General features: G+C 32.5%; 1 protein-coding gene across 3 annotated transcripts in view; it reads left to right on the plus strand.

Annotated features, from left to right (window-relative positions):
- ANO5 (anoctamin 5) overlaps positions 1–24,778 on the plus strand; it is a 91,916-nt gene that overhangs the window by 58,331 nt on the left and 8,807 nt on the right. For 2 of the 3 annotated variants that reach the window (XM_081278747.1, XM_081278748.1), the window contains 9 exons: positions 1,416–1,567; positions 4,804–4,878; positions 6,236–6,458; positions 8,289–8,458; positions 9,099–9,196; positions 16,535–16,665; positions 18,634–18,839; positions 20,801–20,979; positions 22,514–22,619. In XM_081278747.1, the coding sequence (XP_081134873.1) occupies positions 1,416–1,567; positions 4,804–4,878; positions 6,236–6,458; positions 8,289–8,458; positions 9,099–9,196; positions 16,535–16,665; positions 18,634–18,839; positions 20,801–20,979; positions 22,514–22,619 (1,340 nt within the window). Of the gene's footprint in view, positions 1–1,415; positions 1,568–4,803; positions 4,879–6,235; positions 6,459–8,288; positions 8,459–9,098; positions 9,197–16,534; positions 16,666–17,776; positions 18,381–18,633; positions 18,840–20,800; positions 20,980–22,513; positions 22,620–24,778 lie in introns of those variants that run through there. The other variant, XM_081278749.1, reaches the window with a different exon arrangement.

Here is a 24,778-nt window from a genome sequence, read left to right on the forward strand (position 1 = left end):
AGTAACCAATGGGCATAATGTTTCAGTTAAGAAAGATAAATAAGCTCTAGAGATATATACAACATTGAACCTGTGGTTCGCAATAATGAATTGTACTCTTGAAATTAGTTAAGATGGTAGATATGATATTAAGCATTCTTGACATAATAAAATATATTTTGTAATCAGCAAAAGAGCATAATAAGCAAATGTACATATGAGCAAATGAACAAACAAAAAACTGGCATTCAGGCAATAGGTATATATTTGCATTGAAAAGGACATATATTGGAGGCAGAGAGAGCAGTTAAATAAGAATAGTAATACTTTGAAAAGATATAATTAGGGCTTTAAAAATATTCAGGCATAATCCACAGTTATTATTTAAAAGGTAGAGATTGAGTAAGAAGAAACTTTAAAAGTTAAGTATTTCTTAAATGATAAAATAACAAGCTGGTTTTGTTGCAGTGTTCTGTTCCCAGATATATAGCCCATAAAAGGTACATATATGCCCACCAAAAGGTATATCCTAAAATGTTCAAAGAAGAAACATTTTCAATAGTGAACAACTATAAATAACTCAAATGTTCATCATGCCAAGAATAAATAAATACATTTGTGGTTTAATTTAAAAGATGACATACTCAACAAAATTTTTTGTTGTATGACACCAGTTTTTAAAAGTTCAAAGACAGTGAAACTATCCTGTTAAGATTTAGAAGCTAAGGTACTAGTTACTTCTGTTTCAGAAAATTCAGAATGAGAGTTTCTGTGGTGTTGCTCATTTTCTATTTTTTAAAATATATTTGTGCTGATAAATTAGTGTGTTTTGTGAAAATTCTTCTAGTTGCATAATTAATTGTTTATGTACTTTTCCATAAATATGCTATTATTCCATTGAAATTTGAAGTTACACATATACTGTAGTATGTGGAATCATGTATGTGCGAGCGAGCTCTCGAGAGATGGGGGGGCGAGAAAGATTGCACTACACTGGGAAATAGCTCTTATGTTTTCCTTAAATATTCTTCTTAGGTAACATTTCCCTAAACTTGAGAAAATGTATGTTAACTTGAATGATTTCAGTAAAAAACACATTCAAAGAAATCTTAGTGTTCATTAAAATGTTTAGTTCAAATATTACATAAAATTATATGAATGAAGAAACAGCATAATATGCTTGAATAAAATTTCTTGTTGAACTAATAATAAATTAGCTTGAATTTTTGTATATGAGTTATTTGAATGTTATTATTTAGTATTTTGTCAACATTAATCATTGGTAATTTCATAATCTAACAATGACAGAATATAGCCACCTGTAAAATATGAACCACCTTACAGCCAAAATAATGAAGTGGGAGAAAATTATTTTCTTATTAATTTTGTTTCTTCTTTTATTATGGGTTTTAAAAAATATATTTCTTTACCTATAGTCACACTGTTTTTGGAGTTTTGGAAACAGCGACAGGCCAGACTGGAATATGAGTGGGATTTAGTGGACTTTGAAGAGGAACAGCAGCAGCTTCAACTGAGACCTGAATTTGAAGCTATGTGTAAACACAGGAAAATGAACCCAGTGACAAAGGTACATTAGGAGACTGTGAAACGGACAGCTCACCTCAATGAACACTCTGCTTTAGGTTGCTTCTCAAATAATAATGTATGTTTTAATTTCCTTTTAATATATTTCCTAAAATATAAATCATGTAAACTTCTCTATTTGTAATATGTACATATGTATTAATATATCCATATATATATAAAATCTTCAGAAACATACAAAAATAGAAGGAAAGCTATACTGACCCAATGGGTAGAACTATTACCCATTTTCAAACATTTTTCTAGTTTTTATTATTTCTTCATTGATTTTTTATCACAATCCTAAATTTATTAGCTTTCCTGAATTTTAAAATTTTACTTATGCATTACAAGACATGATTTTTTTTACATTTGTGTAGCACTTCATTGTTATACATAGTAGTTGGGGTCATCCTGACAAACTAATACATTCTTGAAGTTCAATTTCAGTTCCTGATCCCCTTTTTATTCCTCTCCCTCTTCATTCCTGTCCTTCTGTGTTCCTTCCTCTATTCTATTAGACTTTCTTTCATTCATCTATTTATTTATATTTGATTGTATAAAGACGAAGCTCCCTGTGATATATTTATATATGCATATAACATGAGTTTTTAAAAGTCATTCTGCTTTGCCCTTACCCATCCCTTTACTCTTTCAATCTCCTTCTACATTACTAATCTTCTCTTTATCTTTATGTTATCTTATCCTTCTCAAGCCCCTTTCCTTTATTTTACTCTAATTCTGCATTTGACAGAACACATTTGACCTTTGAATTTCTGAATTTGCCTTATTTCACTTATCATAAGATTCTCCATATCCATCCACTTACTGGCAAATGCCATAATTTTTTTTCCTTTTCTTTATGGCTGAGTAGAACTGCATAATTTCTTAATCCATTCATCTATTGACAGGCACCCAGGTTGATTTTATAATTTAACTATTATAAATTGTACTGTAATAAACATTGAGGTGGCTATATTACTGTAGTATTATGATTTTAGATCTTTTGGGAAGATTCCAAGGAGTAGAATAGCTGGGTCATATGGTGAGTCTATCCCTAGTTTTTTGAGAATTCTTCATACTGCTTTCCAGGGGAATTGTAATAGTCTGCAGTCCCACCAACAATGTACTAATGTACCTTTTTACTCCCAATCTTGCCAACATTTATTATTTTCTGTTATTCTGACTGGAGTAAGATAAAATTTTAGTGTGGTTTTGATTTGCATTTCTCTACAGCTTCAATCATTTTAAATTCATGCAATGCTTTTCATTACACCTTTATGCCACTTGGTTGTTTTAAAGCAAGCCCAAACCATTGTAACATTGTACATAGTTTTAATACTTGGTGAGTAAAAGAAAAATGAAAAACAATGTGTATACTTTGGGCTTTGTCTGTAAATACATAGAAATAGAAATGACACCAAATTGATATGCAAAAATTAGAATAGTGTTCGTATTAAGATAGTAGGCTTATGAGTGAATGGTTCATTAGACTGATTTTTCTTCACATAGTCCCTTTCAATTGATTGTAGTAAAATCATTGCATTAATGTGTTCAGGAGCATGGCCAGTAAGGGAATTTATATTGTAGAATCATTAACTGGAAAACAGGCTACATTTTTTTTTTTTCAGCAGGAGGGTGCTCTACCATTGAGCTACATCCCTACTCCTTTTATATTTTTATTTTGAGATAGGGTCTAAGTTGCTCAGGGACTAAGTTAAGGGACCAAGTTGCTCAGGCTGGCATTGAACGTTTTTTCTTCCTGCCTAAAACTCCTGGTTCTGGGATTCCAGGTATGTGCCACTGTACCTGACAGGCTGTATATACTTGACTGAGTCATTCAACTCTTAGTCACTAACATTTTTTCATGGGAAAGTGGAAGATGATTTGCATTCACAGACCAGAATTTTGGTCATATATTTGTCCATAATCTGCTGTTTGAAAGAAAATATTGAATATGTCTCAAACACAACCTAGTCCATACAATTCTCTCACCTTTTCAGGATGCTATTCTTTCAGTATAACACTGAAAATTATTTTCACTATACAAGTATTCACCAAACATAATATTTCATTGAAAAATCACAAAAGTTTAGTAAATGAATAAAGGATAAAATGCATCTCAGAAAATGCATGAGCAAGTTGGGTAGTAGTTTGAAATTAAGATACAGACATAATGTTTATTCATTCCTATTTCATATTATTTTTTTTAAAAGTCAACCCTTTTAGTTTTCCCAAAATTAATACCATCACCAACAAAAGATGAAATGAATGTTTACAGTTGGAACTGGTTGAAAAGCAATATGTGTTGATTCACAGTGAATCATTCACTTGGTTTTGAAATCAAGAGGCAGATTTTTTTTTCTCTTACTTATGGAACATTTTTTGGTGTTTACACACAAACAAAATTCTCACATTTAATTCTGCATTGACAACAACACAATTGCATGAGCACACACAGGTGCACTTACAAATATGCACACATTAGAGTGCACACACTGGATGTACACACATTAACACAAAAAAATCACACATGCACACAGGGACACATATTCTATCTAAACTTCTGTAGTGTCCTTGGTTGGTCTGCTCAGGCCATTGAGAATTGTTTGCCTTCAGTCCATCCTGAAAATCCATAAAATGTGAAATCTTCTATTTTTCTTGACAACTATTTATATTCATTTATTTATTTTTGTATGGTGCTGGGGATCGAACCCAATGTCTCAAGCACTTTACACTGAGCCACAATCCTGCCCCTGACAACTATTTTTTAATACATGGCAGATGTCTTTAGTAAAGTATACCTACCTTTGAATATAGCTAAGAATGTCAGCCTATGTAATTAATCTTTTATCCATGACTTTAAAACCTCTAGGTAGCAAATCTGATCTGCTAAACTATGTGGAAGAACACAGTTACACTATGATTAACACACCAAATTTAATATCATCTAGAGCAATTATAAAGCAATGCCATTCATTTCAATTCAATGGGAATAAAAGTATAAATTTATTAAATCTTGTCCACTTAAGAGCACCCTTGAGGTTTTGACTTGTTTCCTGTCTATCAGGCCCTGAATACAACTCTAACTCAGCTAATATGTGTCCATTTTGTCCCTTACTGTGGGCCCTTTTGTGGGGTTCTACTTTAATCATGCTCTGTGATTTTCAATGCTACTTGAAGTACCAACTTCAAGGGCAGATTTTGAAATTTTCAATGATTTTTTTTTCAACATTGCAGGAATTGGAACCTTACATGCCTCTGTGGAATCGTATTCCATGGTACTTTTTATCAGGAGCCACAGTGACATTCTGGGTAAGCATTTCCTTAACAACCATTATCCTCTCTTTAACAGGTATCCTCAGGATTATCCCAACATTTTCATCTGAGGTGGCTCTGGAGTACCTCCTGCTCTTCCTCTTCCTGGTCTTTTTATCTTGTTTATATCTCTTATGTAAAATAAATTGTAATTAACATAAATTTTTCAAAATTGGACTTTGTGGAAAGATCTAAGAGAATAAAGAGATACTTTATCTTACAGTTTGACCCTCTCTATTTCATAATTCAATAATTAAGTGATAACTTGAAATCAGACCAGAATAACAAAAGATATTTTGATTATAGACTCTGGTTAGTTTTATAAAAATCATTAATGTATCTTTATCTATATTTAAAATATCTACATAAAATGATATATTTCTCTTGCTGAAAAAAATAAGTATTTTTATACTCAAAGAATATAACTAGTATATCCCATTGTATGGAAGTCAATTGTTCCCCATATTTTTTAGCTGACAGATTTCTCCATCACCATAATCTATTTTCTTACCTCACCTTTCCACATTTGTGCCTTCTTAACAGTTGGCCTTTTTAATTTGGGAAAAGAGGTGACGTTACCTTCTGAGGGGTTAGTATATTGAAGTATAAGTAAATTAACAGTTGTTGACTGTAGTCAACAATGCATATATACTGTATTTATAACTTTAACAGTTCTTATTTAAGTTCTAATTTTTTTATCTTAAAAGAGTTAACAGAAACCATGGTAGAAATGTGGTAAATGAAGAGGAGGCAATTCAGGATGCTCTTTGAGAAACATTTTGGAATATGGTCCCAGAAAGATTATTCTATCCTGCTTACTAGTTCTCATTCAATTTGAGTTTCTTCTTCAATGCTTAGAATAAAAGTTCTCTACCCATTGATATTAAGACTATCTTTTTTTACAATATAGCACGTGTACAAAATTTATGAGGAATCTCTGTAACTACAACTTAGAACATGAATCAGCAAATTTTTTCTCTAAAGGAGATACACATACTTTTAGGCCACATATAATCTCGGCCACAAATTTGTCTTCATTTTTTCTTATAACCTTTACATTTGTTGGAGGGTAGGGAATAATAACTGCAGGGCCATAAAAAAACAGATTTGGTCTTCTGGTTGTTGTTTCCTAAATGCTGTCAGGGGAAAAAGCCTGACAGTGAATACATTTTTTTTCCTATTTTAGCCTTTAACTCTTTACCTTGCAACTGTGTGTGTCCTGCTATCCATAAGAGAGACTGGTTTGGTTTTCATATGACAATTGCTAAACTGAATGTAATGCCATAGGAGATAATGTGTGTATTGCAGATAGAGACCTGTATGACTAATTCTTTGCTTTGCTTCCCTTCTCCAGATGGCTCTTGTTGTCAGCAGCATGGTAGCAGTGATTGTGTACCGCCTGTCTGTCTTTGCTACATTTGCTAGCTTCATGGAAAGTGAGGCAACCTTACAGCATGTTAAAGTTTACTTTACTCCTCAGTTAGCCACATCACTCTCAGGATCATGCTTGAACTTTATTGTCATCTTGATCTTGAATTTCTTTTATGAAAAGATATCTGCCTGGATTACAAAAATGGGTAAGCTAGCCAGATCATCACTGTGATTGAAAATAGGTCCCTACCAATGCTACACATCCATTTTGGATCATCTCTGAGGGAGTTCATTTCCTCAAGTACCATTCTAAGGCAGTTCTGATCTCTAAGTAGATGCACTCCTGGTAGTTCAGAATCTGCTAATAGCTACATTCAGGTCTATCTTAATGGAAGCAGGATGAACAGAAGACAAAGAAGAAAATTAAGACTCTAGATAATTTTTAGTATTCTTGTTTTAATCCTCCCTTGATGGATCTAATTGAATCCTGACTAAAATCCTCAATGCACTCAATATAAGAAAATTTGACTTCATGCATATGGTTGTTTGAAAATATTCGGTTAGGGAAAATATCATGAGATAAAGAATATTATTTCCTCCAAAATAAATCTCAAATTTAGCACTTTTCTCTTCAGTTGCCATCTCTTAGAACCTGAATTGTTTTCTTGCTTGTGTTTTAAATTTCTAAACCATGAGAGAAGGTGAAGTGGGTCACAGGTAAAGCAAAGGATTCAATCAGGATGGTAGTACAGAGTGCAGTTGTCATAACAAGTTAGAGAGATCTGAGACACAGCCCAAGGTGTATCTTCTCTGATTAGTCCTCACCTCAGGATCTCATCATGCTCCCCTTACCCTGTATATACACTGGCACCATGTCCCATGCAGACAAGAAGACCACAAAATCTTCACCCAGCACTGATATGAGCAATGCCAGGTAGCTTTACTTACACAAATCTTCAGATTTGGAATTCTCTTTCAATTTTACTTCTTTTCTCTGCTAGCAACACCAAGAAAACCATAGCAGATAAACTGCTTTTAAAAGCACCTATCAAGTCACGGCTTTTTTACATTGAGAAAAATCAATGAATTCATATTAGAGATTTTTTGGAAGTCAACCAAATTTTGCTAACACGGAGGAGTTATCAGTGTCATTAGAATAGCTTGTTACTATTGTAGTATTCCTAAAAGTGTCATGGATTTGGCTGGGTCAGCTGTGCTATTGGGAGATTATTAGCTCAAAACCACATGTTCCCTTACACTCCTGTGCTTCCTGGTACTCCAGGTAGTATGAAGAGAATTTAATATCTTCTTACTTTGGAATATGTTGAATGTCAAACCATGATCATACATTTTAAGTAAAGGAGAGGAAAAATGTGTACCATTTATGTTATTAATTGCCATCACATTGTTTTCAAAATTGATACATCATTTTAATTCTTGAGAAGAAACATAGGTCAGTTGAAAACATCTCTGCCCTTGATTAGAATCACTTTGTTTAAACTTTTCTAATTGAAAATAGAAAAGGGAGAGAATTCTGGCAGGTTTATATGAATACAGGTCTGGTAATGACCCCATGGTTCTTCAATCTTAAAGGGATTTGAATTCCATATTCTGACTATGTGACCCCCCCCCAACAAGTATTCACCCTTCAAATGTGAAAAATGGAGCTCTCTGGGCTTTCACAGTGATTATATTAACAGAAAAGGTTCAACAGAAAGCCTAGACAAATCATTTTTGCTAATATCGTTCTGCCATGATCAGAGTGGGGAACATTTTATTTGGCTCTCAAAATAATATGACTAGGCATTCACTTATTCCAGTGAGTATATATTTTAAGGACAATTAGGAAATTGTATTAAATCTTGACTTTTCTTTATTTCTTTTTCTTTACTTTTCTGTTTCTTTTTTTTTTTACTCTAATGGTTTAAATTCTTTATATTTTTTAATTTTTTATTGATTATTTAAAGCATTACATAGCTCATGATATATCATCTTTCATACATTTGACTCAAATTGTGTTTCTTTTTACTTGCCAGAAATTCCTCGAACTTACCAGGAGTATGAGAGCAGTCTTACTTTGAAAATGTTCCTGTTTCAGTTTGTAAATTATTACTCATCCTGCTTCTATGTAGCTTTCTTTAAAGGAAAGTTTGTGGGCTATCCTGGAAAATACACATATTTGTTTAACGTGTGGAGAAGTGAAGAGGTAAGAGTTCTTTTTAAAGTTGAAGTCTCTGGCTTAACTCAGCATTAACTAAGAATTTTCCTTGTGTTTAGCACTAACTCAGATGTTATCAAATTGCAAAAAAAGTCTGACAACCAACTCTACACATATGAATCCTGCCATTTTCTAGACTTTTCAGGTCTGTTGGGACAAGAATTTATACAGTTCTTATGGCTTGATAATGAAATATAAAATAAAAATTTAATAAGATCTTGATTCCTGAGGCTTCATAGAAAAGACCAATTATTACTTTTTGGAGAAAGTGCTCTACTGTGGGCTACAGATTTAGACAAGAGCACTGGTTTCTGAACCTGGATGAACATACAAATCACATGGAAAATACAATGGTTGACCCTAACCCAAGCATAAAGATTCAGAATTTTCTAGGACTAGGTAAAGAAATTTGTGTTTTTAACAGAGTTCACAGATTAATGTAATACAGTTAGCCTGGCACTGATCTGTAACCGTGCTTGAAATTATTGGACTAATATTTCTTTTACCTTCTTCATAGACCTTCATACCAAACATTTGAGTTTCTAATCTTCTGGTTGGGGTTTCTTTAAGTTCTTACAAAATTCTGGTTTTGTCATTCATTTATTTCTCTCCACTTGTTTCCAACTAGTGTGATCCTGGAGGCTGTCTAATAGAATTGACAACACAGATGACCATTGTAATGACTGGGAAACAGATCTTTGGAAACATTAAAGAAGCCATTTATCCGTATGTATGACTGACAAATTTTTGTGTGATTTAATTAACTATGAATAATTTTCTTATGAAGAAAATGGAAATTTTTTATTATCATGGTGCCTTTGTTACAAAATATTTAATCCAAAAAAAACCCCTTCATTTAAAATCAATTCTAAAGGATACTTAAAAGTAATAAAATAAATAAAAACCTTTTTTATTTATTTCATTATTTATTTAAAGAAGTAAATTTATTCCATTAGTATGTAAAATTATTATTTGTCAATTGAAAAAAATTAAATTAAAAACTTTGTTTTTTTATTTAATTTTTTTAATTGACAAATAATAATTTTACATACTAATGGACTACAGTGTGATGTTTTACACACAGCACAGGCTTTTAAATGTGCATTTCTTTTGCATGAGTGAAGTTGAGGGAAAAGTAATTATTGTCATCTCCCCCTAATATTTCACTGTTAAATCTAAATATTAATCATTTATAAATTATTCTACATGTTACTTATTATTTCATGTTAAATATATTCATGTTTAATGCAATCTAGGCATAAAAATTGGTTGTGAGTAAAATGCTAGAAAACTTTCAGGTCAATATGTGAAAGGATTGTTCTTTTATCCAAAAAGAGCAATAATGAATATATCATCAAAAGAGAAAAACAAATGGCAGTTGTTTTCAATTATTAGGTGACTATTCTCTTGGATTAAAAAAATAAAGAATCATAAAATCATGTTTCTTACATTGCAGAGTTCTTACTTAGGAAATGACAATGTTAGAGTTTAGCACCAACAGGATAAAGTAGAATAAAAGTGCCTCCTTCATAAACAGAGGACTAGTCAGGTTAACTAAACTCAAAGCCAGGGACTGAGTTTTTTCTCTTATTTTTGAAGGAAGGTTGAAAATACTGTCTTCATCTCCCTCTACTCCAAGATACCCACAGTCATACTGCCAAGTAGGATTCTATTTCATGAACTGATGAAGGATAAATATAAACATAGTTTTAAACAGTAATAGGTTTCAGCCAAGCCCTCTTCTGGATTCATAATTTGTAGCACCACATTCCTATAGAAAATAACTCAAACCTGTTATTTGCATCATAGCTCTAGATTGAGAATCCAGAGGACAGAACAGAGTTAGCTCCTGAATCAAATACAAGAGGGATTATAAATATGCACAGAGGAGGATAGAGAGAGATGAGGGAATAAAAACAAGATTTTTTAAAAAAAATACCAAATTATTGTATGAGATTTAATGCTACAAATATTGTGAAGAAAATAATTTTTTAGCAAATGAGCTTAGTTTAGCTGATGGTTTTAGTTAGAAATTCCAGCAATGCCCATAAAAGTTACATTGATTATATTAAAAACATAAAGGGAAGTGACACTGTCATTAAAAAGAATCAGGAAGTAATTGAATAAAAACTAAAATAAGAAAAACTAAATGTGAAAGGGAGTCAATTATATATAAGTGGGAAAGGATACTTTAAATAACAAATACAATAGATGTGACAATTCCAGAGTATAATTCCAGACTGAACATGATTTAAGAATAAATTACTGAATTTTACAGAGAAATTCTGACATTGTACAGTGCAAGATGAGGTTTTCAAAAAATTACAGGACTAAGTGTATAGCTCAACAGTAGAATGCTTACCTAGCCTGCATAAGGCTCTGGGTCTGATCCCTGGCATGCCAAATAGCTAAAAGTATTATCTGTAGGATTAAGACGCTTTCATCTTAATCTCCCAGTAGTTCCAGTAAAAAATAATTTAGGTAAGTGGTACAGGGAAAAACTCTTTGAATAGGTGGAATAAGTGTAATAGCTGAACATAATTCAAATATGAAAAAAAACCATGAATTTTAGAAATGCATTCTGAAAATTATTCAAGGTCACTAGAATTAAATTCTCATCCAGATTTATTATAGAATATATTAGAATATTTAAAGATAGTCTTGAAATCTATTCAAAAATAAAATACTTTCAAAAAAGTGTCATTACACTATCAACAGATTTCTTCTTGATAGCATTAGATGTAAAAGACAATATTTTTAAGTTTACAAGTGAAAATAATGTTCATTGTAGTTTTCTGGAACAAGGTTTGCTATTCTTTAAAATGCAGGTGAAATGATGCCATTTTTAGACATATTAAAATACTAGGAGAGTTTAGCATTAATAGACCTTCATGGAAAGAACTATTAAAACATACAGATGGGGCTGGGGATGTGGCTCAAGCGGTAGCACGCTCGCCTGGCATGCGTGCGGCCCGGGTTCGATCCTCAGCACCACATACAAACGAAGATGTTGTGTCTGCCAATAACTAAAAAATAAATATTAAAAAAAATTCTCTATCTCTCCCTCTCTCTCTCTCTCTCTCACTCTCTCTTTAAAAAAAAACATATAGATGAACAGAAAGAAACATAGAAAAATTTGGGATGCAAGAAACATTGGTTAGCACAGAAATTGTTGTTTCAAAAACTGCAATATTTTCTTTGAATCTAAAAGTCATACAAGATTTGTATGCTGAAAAATACATAATCCTGATGAAAGAAAGAAAAAATATTGTAAAAGCAGAGAAATAGCCTGTTTATGGATTCAAAGACATAACATGGTAAAAATGTCAGTACTTCCAAATTGCTATATACACTTATATTATTTTAATCAAAATATCAACAGGGGTTTTGTAAGTATAGACAAGCACATTCTAAAGTTTTTATAGAAGACCAAGAAATTAGAATAGCTAAAAAATGTGATATAGAAGAATAAAGTTGGGGGAATTATTCTACTCACTTTTTAAAAATTTGCTATAAAATTTCATTAATCAAAGCAGTGTGGAATTGATGAAGGAATGAATCAATGGAACAGAGCATGAATCACAAGAATAGAGATTGTAGAGTGTGCAGAAATTTTTGATCTACACAAATACAGTCATTTTATTTTTGAAGAGTTGTAAAAATTGAGTAAAGAAAGTTTTTCAGCTATGTTGAAATAATTAAACATCTATATGCGAAATATCAAATTCCATATTAACTTTAACTTGCACTTAAAGATCAATATGCAACATATCATAGATGATAAAACGTTTTGAGAAAGCAAGGGAAGTGATTACTACAGAATTTAAGATAATCATTGCTGCTGTGGGGATTGAGGAGTTTGAATGGAGTCAAGAACAGGGAAGAGTTTCTGGAATTTCTCACAAGCTTCTTTATTGAACCTGATAGTCTCCTTTTCAGTGTGCATTTGTTTACAATTGTCTCAAAAAATCTCAACTTTTCTGTTTCCTCTCATCGTTCCTTTGTCTCTTTGTTTTTCAGTTTGTATATAAGCAATATATAATTGTTAATTCTAATCCACAATTGCTACAATACTTCATAATGTCTAATTTATTTTTGTCAACATGGGGAAGTATAAATGATATCTCATTCTGGTTTTATTTTGCTTTTCCCCAATTAATAATATGAAAGAAATTCTTGGCCACGTGTGTTTCCTTTTCAATGAAATACTTATTTATATTGTTTTAAATATTTTCCTACTTTTTTTTCCCCTAACTGATCTGTAGGAATACTTCAGAAATTCTGGTTTCTGAATTTTTAAATATTTAGTTGTCATTCTTTATTTCATTCTTTCTTGGTTAAATGTGTTGAAAATATTTTATCCTAACAAAAATTTTATCTTTTTATTTATTTTTTTTATTGTTGGTCGTTCAAAACATTACATAGTTCTTAATATATCATATTTCACAGTTTGATTCAAGTGGGTTATGAACTCCCATTTTTACCCCGTATACAGATTGCTGTATCACATCAGTTACACTTCCATTGATTTACATATTGCCATTCTAGTGTCTGATGTATTCTGCTGTCTATCCTATTCTCTACTATCCCCCCTCCCCTCCTCTCCCCTCCCCTCCCCATTTCTCTCTCTACCCCCTCTACTGTAAATCATTTCTTCCACTTGTATTATTCTTCTCTTACCCCTCATTTCCTCTTATATGTAATTTTGTAAAACCCTGAGGATCACCTTCCATTTCCATGCGATTTCCCTTCTCACTCCCTTTTTTATTTTTTAATAGTATCCATACTTTCTCAGTTTCAGCACTATTTTCAGTTAGGGCCAGATAATCCTTTGTTTTAGCAGGATATCCTTTGCATGGTAGATTTTTGTTGTTGTTGCTGTTCTCATAGATTGAATCCAGGTTGCTTTACTGCTAAACCACATCTCCAGTCCTTTTTGTTTTGTTTTTTTTTTTTATTATGAGACAAGTTTTTACTAAATTACTGAGAGTCTCACTAAGTTGCTGAGTCTGGCCTCAAACTTGCAATCCTCTTGTTTTAGCCCCTCTAATCACTGGGATTACAGGATTGCAGCCTTGTGCTGGGCTTGCATCATAGAGTTTTAGAAATATCCTTGGTCTGCACCTTCTAGATGCCTTCAAGCCACCCACTCTATAGTTATAACAGACAAAATGTCTCTAGACATTGAAAAGGTGCTCTTGTCAGAAAAAAATCACTGTTGACTGGGGGTCAATGCTTTATCTGGATGAAAGCACATAATTTTTTTACAGGTCAAGTACCCTTGATCCCAAATTCAAAATCTGAAACGCTTCAAACCCTGAAGCTTTCTGAACTCTTACACGATGCCATAAGTGGAAAATCCCACACTTGACCTCAATCAAAATGCTGACTCGAATACCTGATCTATTTAGTGTCCCCCAGAAAAAATACCACCCAGCCCCCTTCAGCTGCAACATATCTTTTCCACACATTCCCAGATTTCCCTACACAAGCACACTCACAAATACTAATAAAAGCACAGATCAAATGCCCCAACAACAGTTTCTCCATGATACTTTACTTGGGGCCAAAGTGTATATGAATTATTCACACCACATTTTTTGCTTATTCTTTGTCCTGTGGTGTGAAGATACTCTTGGAAATTTCAGAGGACTGCAGGTTCTACCATTGGTAATAGTGTTAAGAAAAAAAGAAAGCACTTAAATTTATCTATGGCACAGAAAGTTAAGCTGTTGGAGAAAATGGTCAGCAGTGTAAGTGCAGAATGTCTTTACAGACAAGTATGGTGCTGGAATGACCACCATATGACCTGGATAAACAGAGCTACAGACAGACAGACATTCAATAGGTTGTTAAAGGGGATTTAGAGAATTAATGAAAAGAAGAAAAAATCTGCAAAAAGCTAACATTTAAGATCTGTATTGTGTATTGAAAGAAAGTAACCTTCAACATCACAATGGACACAGGCTACTTTGTGGCATGCAGATCAGGAAACAAGCAAAATTCTATCATAATGAACTAAAAACTTTAAGAACATTCAGCAGGCTGTTTGTAGAAATTTAGAAAAGACATGTAAGTTTTTTTTAGATTTGTAGTGATAAAGTATTCTTCTGATCTATGATCTTCTGATTTATGTCATGCAAAAATTACTTAAGAGAGTACATAAAATCACCATCAGGCTATGTATTTTATGTATATATCAAACATATATGAATTTCATGTTTTCACTTGGATCCAATCCCCAAGACACCTCACTGTGTACAAGTAAATATTCCAAAATCCAGAAATACTTCTGGTCCCACACATTTCAGATAAGGGATACTCAAGGCCTATAGTAGAATTTATCAGTCTTTTCTATGTTAACATTTTTGACATCTTGTTTAAAAAATTCTTCCCTAAGCCAAGATTTAAAAAATGCTCTTACATAATTCTTCTAAATTTTAAAGTATATTTTAACATTATTGTTTTTTACTTTCAAATTCTTAATATGTGGAAACCTTTTTATGTTTGATATGAGGTGAAAATCTAAATTTGTATGTATATATTTGTATATATAAATTACATACATGTATATGTAAATTGTTATATTATTTCTTACTCAGAGACTCCTCTTTCCTATACTCCATAATCTACAATACCATTTTTGTAATACACAAAGTGCAAAACTATTTCTAGGTCACCATTCTGTTCCAGAATTTGATTACTCCTGCATTAATACTATAATCTTTTAATTAATATATGTTTATAATTGGTCTTGATATCTGAAGGGGAAGGTTTTACCAAATTAGTCCTTATCTATAGAACTATATTAACTATACTTGATCTTTTTGTCTATCTCTATAAAGCTTAAAAAATATATTGTTAGATTTCACATGGAACATGTTTTGGATGTTTTATAGAAATTCCATCTCAGTTATTTCAATATAAATAATTGACATTTTATGAAGCAAGTCTTCTTATTCACAGAGATTTATTTTGTACTTTAATGAGTTCAGATGCAGATTTTAAACTTGTGCATAAAGGTTTTTAAATCTTTTGTCAAATCCATTTCTAGATACTTTTAATTTTAGTTGCTATTGTAAATGATATCTTCTTAAAACTTATATTTTCCCCTCTGTTTTGGGTATATAGGAATGAAACATATTGATAAACCTTATTACCTCTTTTAATAATTTTTGTCTAACTTCATATCGTTTTTCTATGCTGATAGTCATGTCATTGTTAATCACAGCTTTCTCTTTCACTTTTCCCACATCTTATTTTACTGGCTCAGATCTACATTAGAATCTTAAATATAATCCTGCACAATCTTATTTTGTTCTTGATTCTAAAGGGAGCAATTCTCAATTTTTTCACTGTAAAGACTGATGTTTGCCTCAGGATTTTGTTAGATACTTTTGATCAGATAAGTTTTTTTGTTATATATTTCAAACATCTATTAAAACCTCTAACTAGTTTTTAATAGATGTTTGAAATATATCAAATACATTTTTGCACCAATTGAGATGATTTTATATTTTTGTACTTAAATCTGTCAATATGGTCTATTTCATAGATATATTACTTAGAAAAAAGCATTTGTTATCCAAAACATTGAACATTATCACAATACATTTTTATATAGTATGGAATTTATTTGGTTAAAGTTTTATAGTACTATTGCATCTATAAAAGTCTTTATATTTTCCTTCATAAACAATCTCTATTTTTCATTTCCTTGAATGTCCTTCTGAATATTGTGATAATATAAAGTTTATTAAATGGTTCTAGTGGCGATCTTCTTCTTCACATGCTCATCAACAAACCTGTATCTGAGCAAATATATTTCCATGATCAATTTCAGAGTGGTCTTGTTTTCTTAATCACTCCAATGAGGAAATCTTGACCTCCACATTTGTGGTGAAAAGAATAATAGATTTTGATTTAAAATTTAATTATAAACTTCTTGTTCTATAGCCTTCAGTTATTTAACCTTACTGCCATTTTCCAGATTCAGCACACTAACTCTCTGACCTCTTCCTTTTTAGCTCGCTTTCATGTATTTACTTCTGTCACTTCCAACAGCTTGGTTTTTAATTGGTGGAGACGCCGAAAAGCTCGGACCAACTCTGAGAAATTGTACAGTCGCTGGGAGCAGGATCATGACCTTGAAACTTTTGGACAACTGGGGTTATTCTATGAATACTTGGAAACAGGTAATTTCTAGCCACCATTCTGAAAGAGTTGGCTTGAATAAAATGAATGGTTTTTCAGATCTTAATATTTTTTTTCTGTCTTGTACTTAGTAGATGTTCAGTATCATTGGATGGAGGGTGAAAAGATGGGTGGATAAAAATGGATAAGTTAATTCACCATTTCTCTGTCTCACTAAACAGAACACAAATTAAAGTTTATTTTCAAAACAAATGAATCTTAGAAATATTTTTCCTGTCAATTGAATGTTAATATTGTTGAAACAAATTAAGTCAGAATCACAGATTAACACCCTTCTCAAATTACTTCAGTGGCTATTTTTTCCTTATTTGCCTTAGTGAAAGCTCAGAGAGAAAATAAATTTGAAAACATTTCCAGAGTCTGACACGCATTTAATAAATATCCTTAATGTCAGACTGAGAAGAATGTAAAAGCAGTTTTGCAGGATAGATACAAGCTGAACATAATAAATGCATAAAATATTCAAGGGTTGGACAGAAAAGAAATGTTAAGATATGTTAGGAAAGTTAGCGCTGGGGACTGCTCTATAATCTGCTTAGAGTATTTCACCCAAGTGACTATCCTTTTCTGGTGGAATTATAGATAACAACTTTTTTTCATTTATTTCCAAGGCTCATAAAATCATGGAGCAATGCATGAGATGACCTCAATCACCTACTCTTTATTGAGACCCATTGAGAGTTAATTTGTTCTGAAACTTCCATTCATTATCTCTAATCTTAAAATAATTGTGCTGACTAGTCATTATTTGACATTTTACTTTTGAGAATACTGAAACTTAGCCTAATTAATTTTCTGTGAATCACAAATATTCTAGGTAAAGTTCTGAGATTTGAACCTGGAAAATTCATACTGCTTCAACCAAATGTTTTCTCTTAATTTTCTATTAGGTCAGGAAAGATAGCAGGAGAGGAGAGAGTCAATATGTATTCACTTAATAACACACCTGATTCATTATTATGAAAAAAGATGAAATACAGAAACATTCAGGACTAATTTTAAAATAGAAAACTGGTGGAAGATTCTTTCTTTTTTCTTTAAATGGAAAGTCATTTCTGTATTTCTCATTATATTTTCTTCATTCATGTGAAGAAAAGTTCAGGCTGTCAGCTGCATGGGTTCCAGCATTGCTAGAATCAAAAGAGCAAAAATGAGAAGAGAAGCCCACTTGCAAAGGTATAGTTCCCCTGCTAAGTCTTAATGAGGGGAGAGAGTGAAACTCAGAAAGATACAAGGTAATACATAAGATCAGGGCTTTAGCAGATACCTTATTCCAGAAATGTTGTTATTTTTTTGCCTACATATAAGGGGTATGTGTGGGTGGGTGTGGGTATTAGAAGCATCCAGATGTCATTCATCTCAAAATGTACGTAGGATAACAAGACAGAAAAAAAAAAAACTCAATTATCCCAACACAAATTTAAATGTGAATACAAATTTGAAGATTAGCATAAACCTAAACTTACCATAAAATAAAAGGTAAAGAACGCCAGTCGCGATGGTACACGCTTATGATCCCAGCAACTTCGGAGTCAGAGGTAGGAGAATTGCAAGTTCGAAACCAACCTCGGCAACTTAGTGAGGCCCTAAGCAACTTAGTGGGACCCTTTCTCAAAATTTAAAAAAAAATTAAAATTAACTAATTAAAATACCTGGGGATATGGCATAGTGGCAAAGCATCCCTGAGTTTGTCCCCCATACCAAAATAAAATAAAGCAGATCTCTAAAAAAAAGCAAGAAAATATCTGAGCTATGCATCTGAGTTCTTTCCAGTTCTAACAGATAAGTCATTCTGCCTTCTATGTGGAGGATGCAATAGGCAGATGGAAAGAGGCCTGGTTTGTTTTACTGATATAGATCTCTTCAAATGAAAGAAGAGGCAGGAGTTTGAAAATATGTTCCTCTCTTTTCTTCTTCATGAGTTAATGGTTCTTTTTTAATCTCTACAGTTATCCAGTTTGGATTTGTCACACTATTTGTGGCCTCTTTTCCTTTGGCCCCTCTTCTTGCCCTTCTGAATAACATCATAGAGATCCGAGTGGATGCCTGGAAACTTACTACTCAGTATAGGAGACCTGTAGCTGCCAAAGCTCATAGCATAGGCGTTTGGCAAGACATACTTTATGGAATGGCCGTTGTTTCTGTTGCAACTAATGTAAGTGGACCTACTTTGGTTGAGTGACTGTGTCCTATTTTGTTTTCATAGGAATGGGGACATGTGAATGATACTTAACTCAGTCTTTAGTTACAGTGATTTCATCGTGAGAGTAGGCCAAGAAGATAAAATATCCTAAACATTCATGCACTAAGTCATAAAGGAAGGAATTATGTCATGTAAACTCTTAAATATACAAGAAAAAAGTACAATTACTCTTTAAAATGTCATGACAATCCATGACACAGTTTCATAGAGTGTGACACATTAGAAAATAAATAATGAGGGGCTGGAGATGTGGCTCAAGCGGTAGCGCGCTCGCCTGGCATGCGTGCGGCCCGGGTTCGATCCTCAGCACCACATACCAACAAAGATGTTGTGTCCGCCAAGAACTAAAAAATAAATATTAAAAAAATTCTCTCTCTCTCTCTCCCTCCTCTCTCTCTCTCCCTCCTCTCTCACTCTCTCTTTAAAAAAAAAAAAAAAAAAAAAAAGAAAATAAATAATGATATGAAGAATACACATTTGCTTATGGTTAGAGAGCTTTTATGAAAAATTAAGAAGAAAACTAAATTCTCAACAGTACAAATTGTACAGTGCATATTTACCCATAATATATTTGAAAACTGAAGGTGATATTAACATAATCAAAGAAAAAAATCTAACCACTTAATTTTTATTCTTCTAAGTAAGCTTTGTATAATAGGAAATAATGATGAAATTATAGACAGAACAAAATTAAAAGGAGAACATATAGGAACGAATTAAAATCACACTGACAGAGAAAAATTTCATACCTATACATGTTGTTTTTAATTTTTTTTTAATATTTTTTAGATTTTGATGGACCTTTATTTTATTCATTTATTTATATGCAATGCTGAGAATCAAACCCAGTTCTTCACACATGCTATGCAAGCTCTCTACCACTGAGCCACAACCCTAACCCCATGTTTATATTTTTTAAAAAAGAAAACTGGAAAACATGAGTTGAGCATTTGACTTAAGATACTAAAGGAAATTTATGAAACACATCAGTAGAAGATATGTAAAAAAAGAATAAGTAAAAAAATCATAAATAACCAAATTAGAAAACAAACAAAAGTAACATAATTGCTAATTAAATCAAGAACTGTTTCGTTGGAAAGAAATAAAAAAACAAAATTCTGAAAAAAAAAATATGAGAGACTGCTATGTAGCCATTTATTCTAAAAAAATGTATTTGAAACTAACAGTTTCTTCAAAAATAAAAATATGTCAGATTTATTCAACAAGTGATAGAAACCTGAATAGATTAGTAGCCAAAAAGTAATAACCATGGCTTTAAAAAAAATCTGATAAAAATGAAGATGCCATAGCCAGATGGATTTAAATTGACTCATCTGTTCTAAAGAAAACATGCTATTTGTATAATTCCAACACTTCATGAAAGAATTGAACACTAACATCCACATGAAATTGAATGCTGAGATTAATTGTACTGAGCAATTAAGTATGGTTAATCAGCATCTGGTCTTCTATCTTTCCATTTCCTCCTTATCTGCCTCCTGTAAAAATACACGCACACACACACACACACACACACACACACAAACACAGCTAGATTATGGAGCTGGTCTAATCGTGAGAATTTGGGTTACGGACAGTAGTGAAAGGAAACAATCAGAAAAATAAAAAGGAGCAAGGCATGGGGGGAAGTTCATGCTTCGTGGAGACAGATACATTTGGTTCAGTTCTCATTTCAGCAGCTTTGTAGTTTGTAAAATCTTGGAATAGTCATCTCTCACTATAAATAAGCTATTTCATGTTTTAAACCAAAGACTGGCATATGAGTAGAATGATTTATAATAATGTTTTAATCATTTTGCATCCATGTCTCTTGGGTACTGAGAAATATACAGATAGTACATTTGAAAAATAAGATTGACAGCTCACTATCTTTCTCTTGCTTTGTCCTTCAGGCTTTTATTGTCGCGTTTACATCAGACATCATCCCCCGTTTAGTGTACTACTACGCCTATTCAACAAATATCACGCATCCTTTGAAAGGATATGTCAATAACAGTCTGTCGGTATTCCTGATAGCTGATTTTCCAAACCACACTGCACCTTCGGAAAAACGAGAGTTCACCACTTGCAGGTTTCTTTTTGTCTAGGTTTTAATTTTTCCCTTTAACTGTATTTCTTACATTATCCATTTCTTTCTTGTCTTACAATGTAAAGGATTTACTAGAGTCAACAAAAACCTTTGATAAATAATGCATGCTAATTCTACAATTCACACATTATCTGATTCCAATTTGGGAAAATAGAATTGTAAAAACAATATATTATGGGTAAATATCATGTTGATATCAGATAGTTTCTTATTTTGGTTAAGGATAGTAGAACTGTAAAAGAAAATAATCAGAAAAGTAAGAAGAGCAAAGTGTGGGCGAAAAGAACATGCATGCTTGGTGGGAGACAAATGCATTTAGGTTTGAGTCACATCTCAGCCACTTTGCAGTTATAAAATCTTGGAATACTAATCCCTCACTATAAATCAGCTTTTTTGTGGCTTAGACCCAATATTGGTGTATTATTTTCAAAATTATTGCTCACCAACAAATGTCCTTAGTCTCAATGTGTAATATCTGTCTGTCACGCGGCATGATATTTATGTGTGCATTTAACTTTCTTGAATTTATCTATGTGTCCCCAGAAAAAAAGGTAGAATGAGAAAGAAATAACATAAAAATATGAGAGTCTTCCCATTTAAGGGATTTTCTATGTAGGGAGTGTGAAATGGGATATGAACTGTTTTTTTCCACATTCAGTAAGTCATACACTGTGAGAATCTTTATATTATTTGAATTTAAAGATAGTATGTAGGTAGGTGGATAGGTAGGTAGGTGGGTAGGTAGATACCCATATACACCAAGATACCTTAACCTAATTTAAGCCTTAAACCACTTCCTCCTTTGGGATTCCAACAAAGAATGAGAAGAATGTTGCAAGGCAAAAAGACAGAAACATGAAATATTCCATACTTAGACATCAAGGAATCATAGTATAATGTTTAAGAACATGGGCACTGATTTTTTGTTTCATCACTTTCTAGCATCAGAAGAAATGTTATCCTGTATCTAGTGACTTTTGTAGAAGAGAATGAGCTCACAGAGTTGAACATTAAGAAAAGTCCAGAAATTTAGTAAGAAACAATGATTGATGCTGTGTCAGTACATGTAAGAGAAAACAGTTTCAAGAAAACAGAAATGGTCAACAATCTCAAATCCTATTCTTCAAAGGTTAAACAAAATTAAGATTAAACTCTTCTTTTAATTTAGTAACAGAATACAAGCAGTTTTGGTGGAGAGAGGGATAGAACTAAGTGGTGATGAGTAGGAAGAGAGAAAAATGGAGACAGCAGAGTTTGGTAACTGGAAGTTTGTCTTGAGGACATGAGAGATGTTTCAATTGTATGTTTCCTTTAGAGATCTTCTGCATATAAATAGCATGCAGCCATGGTTTTATATAAACAAGAAAATGTTTTATATTAACAAAAAATACAGTATTTGTTTTATCATCCTATGACCTGACTTTTGAGGTCAATGAACAGGGTAATAAGAGCTCATGCCAAGTCTCTATAGTTGAAATTATACTTAATTTTTTTGCTTTTATTTCTATTTTTTCAGGTACAGAGATTATAGAAACCCCCCTGAAGATAAGGATAAATACATTCATAATATGCAATTCTGGCATGTCCTTGCTGCTAGGATGACCTTCATTATAGTTATGGAAGTAAGCTGTTCTTAACTTTCCTTCCAGTTACTCTTTCCTCTCACTTTAGGTAGCTATTTCGAAAGGTACCTGCTCATCAGAAAGTTAGAATTACCTCTTTTTTTATAATTGATTCAAAATGAATTCTAATATTTTATATAACTAAAAAGAATCAATTAAAAGGATTGATTGTGCATGAAGTAGAGTCACACCATTCATGTAATCATGTAATCATGAATGTACCTAGTAGGGTAATGATGAACTTCTCATTAGCTTTATCTCAATAAGTTATTTTGAAGGAAATATTTCTTGTCATAAGAGGCAGTTTAGGAATGTTTTCAATGCAGATGAGTTGCCCGCTATTTACTTACTCATGTCAAAGAGACCATGGTGACAGAAAAGGTAACGAAAAATGTCACCACATCTCCCTGAGATGAGAGAACGAAAGTGGTGCACTGATTTTATAGATTTTAGTTATTATATTCTGGTTCCAGAGGCAATTTTAAGTCACAACAATCTCATAAATTGTACTTATCCACCTTGACAAATAAATTGATGCCCTCCTGAAATAGGTGGTTGATTTAAGGTAAATCAAGTAAATTTTAGAGGTAGGCTTCTGATACCACCAGTTATCAGTGACAAGTTCTGCTGCCTCACACACTGAAGTATAACATTAGAGAAGCATGCCGAGGCAAGCATATAAAGGAGGGTTTATTTGTTTATTTATTTTCTGTGCCGATTTCTATGCTCTTTATTGTATCTCATTGATGAATTAGTATATTTCTCATGGTTGTGGTGCTATTGTAAGGTCAATTTTCTTTGATTTTATTTTCCAATAGATTGTTCTTTATTTTATTAGTTCTAATAAGTTACTCATGACAGCAGAAAGCTCTTTGAATCATTGTATAGAAATGAAGCAGAAGTTTTTACTTCTCTGGTTGTTTATGAAGTAGAGTTACACCATTCATGTAATCATGAATGTACCTAGGGTAGTGATATCCATCTCATTTCACCATCTTTTTATTCCCATGCTCCCTTTACCCCCATCCCTTTTGTTCCATCCAAAGTTCATCCCATGCCCCCCCTTATTATGGATTAGCATCCACTTATCAGAGAAAACATTCGACTCCTGGTTTTGGGGGATTAGCTTATTTCACTGAGCATGATATTCTCCAACTCCATGCATTTACCTGAAAATGCCATAATTTTATTCTATTTTAATGCTGAGTAATATTCCATTGCATATATATGCCTCATTTTCTTTATTCGTTGATCTATTGAAGGGAATCTAAGTTGCTGTCACAGTTTAGTTATTTTGAATTGTACTGCTATAATATTTAAGAGGCTGCATCACTGTAGTATACTCTTTTTAGGTCCTTTGGGTATAGATCAAGGAGTGGAATAGCTGGGTTCCATTTTAAGTTTTCTAAGGAATCTCCATATTGATTTCCAGATTGGTTGCACCAATTTGCAGTCCCATCAGCAATGTGAGTGTGTCTTTTTCTCCACATCCTCACCAATACTTATTGTTGCTTATATTCTTGATAACTGCCATTCTGACTGACTGGAATAAGGGTAGTTTTGATTTGCATTTCTCTAATTACTAGAGATGTTTAATATTTTTTCATGTATTTGTTGATTGGTTGTTTATCTTCTCCTGAGAAGTATCTGTTCAGCTCCTTTGCCCATTTATTGATTGGGTTGTTTGTTTTTCTGGTGTTAAGTTTTTTGAGTTCTTTATATATGCTGGAGATTAGTGCTCTATCTCATGTGCCAAAATTTGCTTCCAAAAAGTAGACTCTCTCTTTACCTCATTGACTGATTTTTTTTTTTTTTTTTTTTTTTTGCTGACAAGAAAATTTTTAGTTTGAATCCGTCCCATTTATTGATTCTTGATTTTATTTCTTATGCTTTAGGAGTCTTGTTAAGGAAGACTAATCCAACATGATGAGGATTTGGGCCTGCTTTTTCTCCCATTAGGTATAGGGTCTCTTGTCTAATTCCTAGGTACTTGATCCACTTGTGAGTTGAGTTATGTACATGGTGAGAGATAGGGGTTTAGCTTCATTTTGCTACATATGGATTTCCAGTTTTCCCAGCACCATTTGTTGAAGAGCCTATCTTTTCTCCAATGTATGTTTTTGGCACCTTTGTCTATATGAAATAACTATATTTATGTG

The sequence above is a fragment of the Spermophilus citellus genome (genome assembly GCF_964194105.1).
Source record: "Spermophilus citellus genome assembly, chromosome: 2".
Lineage (NCBI taxonomy): Eukaryota > Metazoa > Chordata > Mammalia > Rodentia > Sciuridae > Spermophilus > Spermophilus citellus.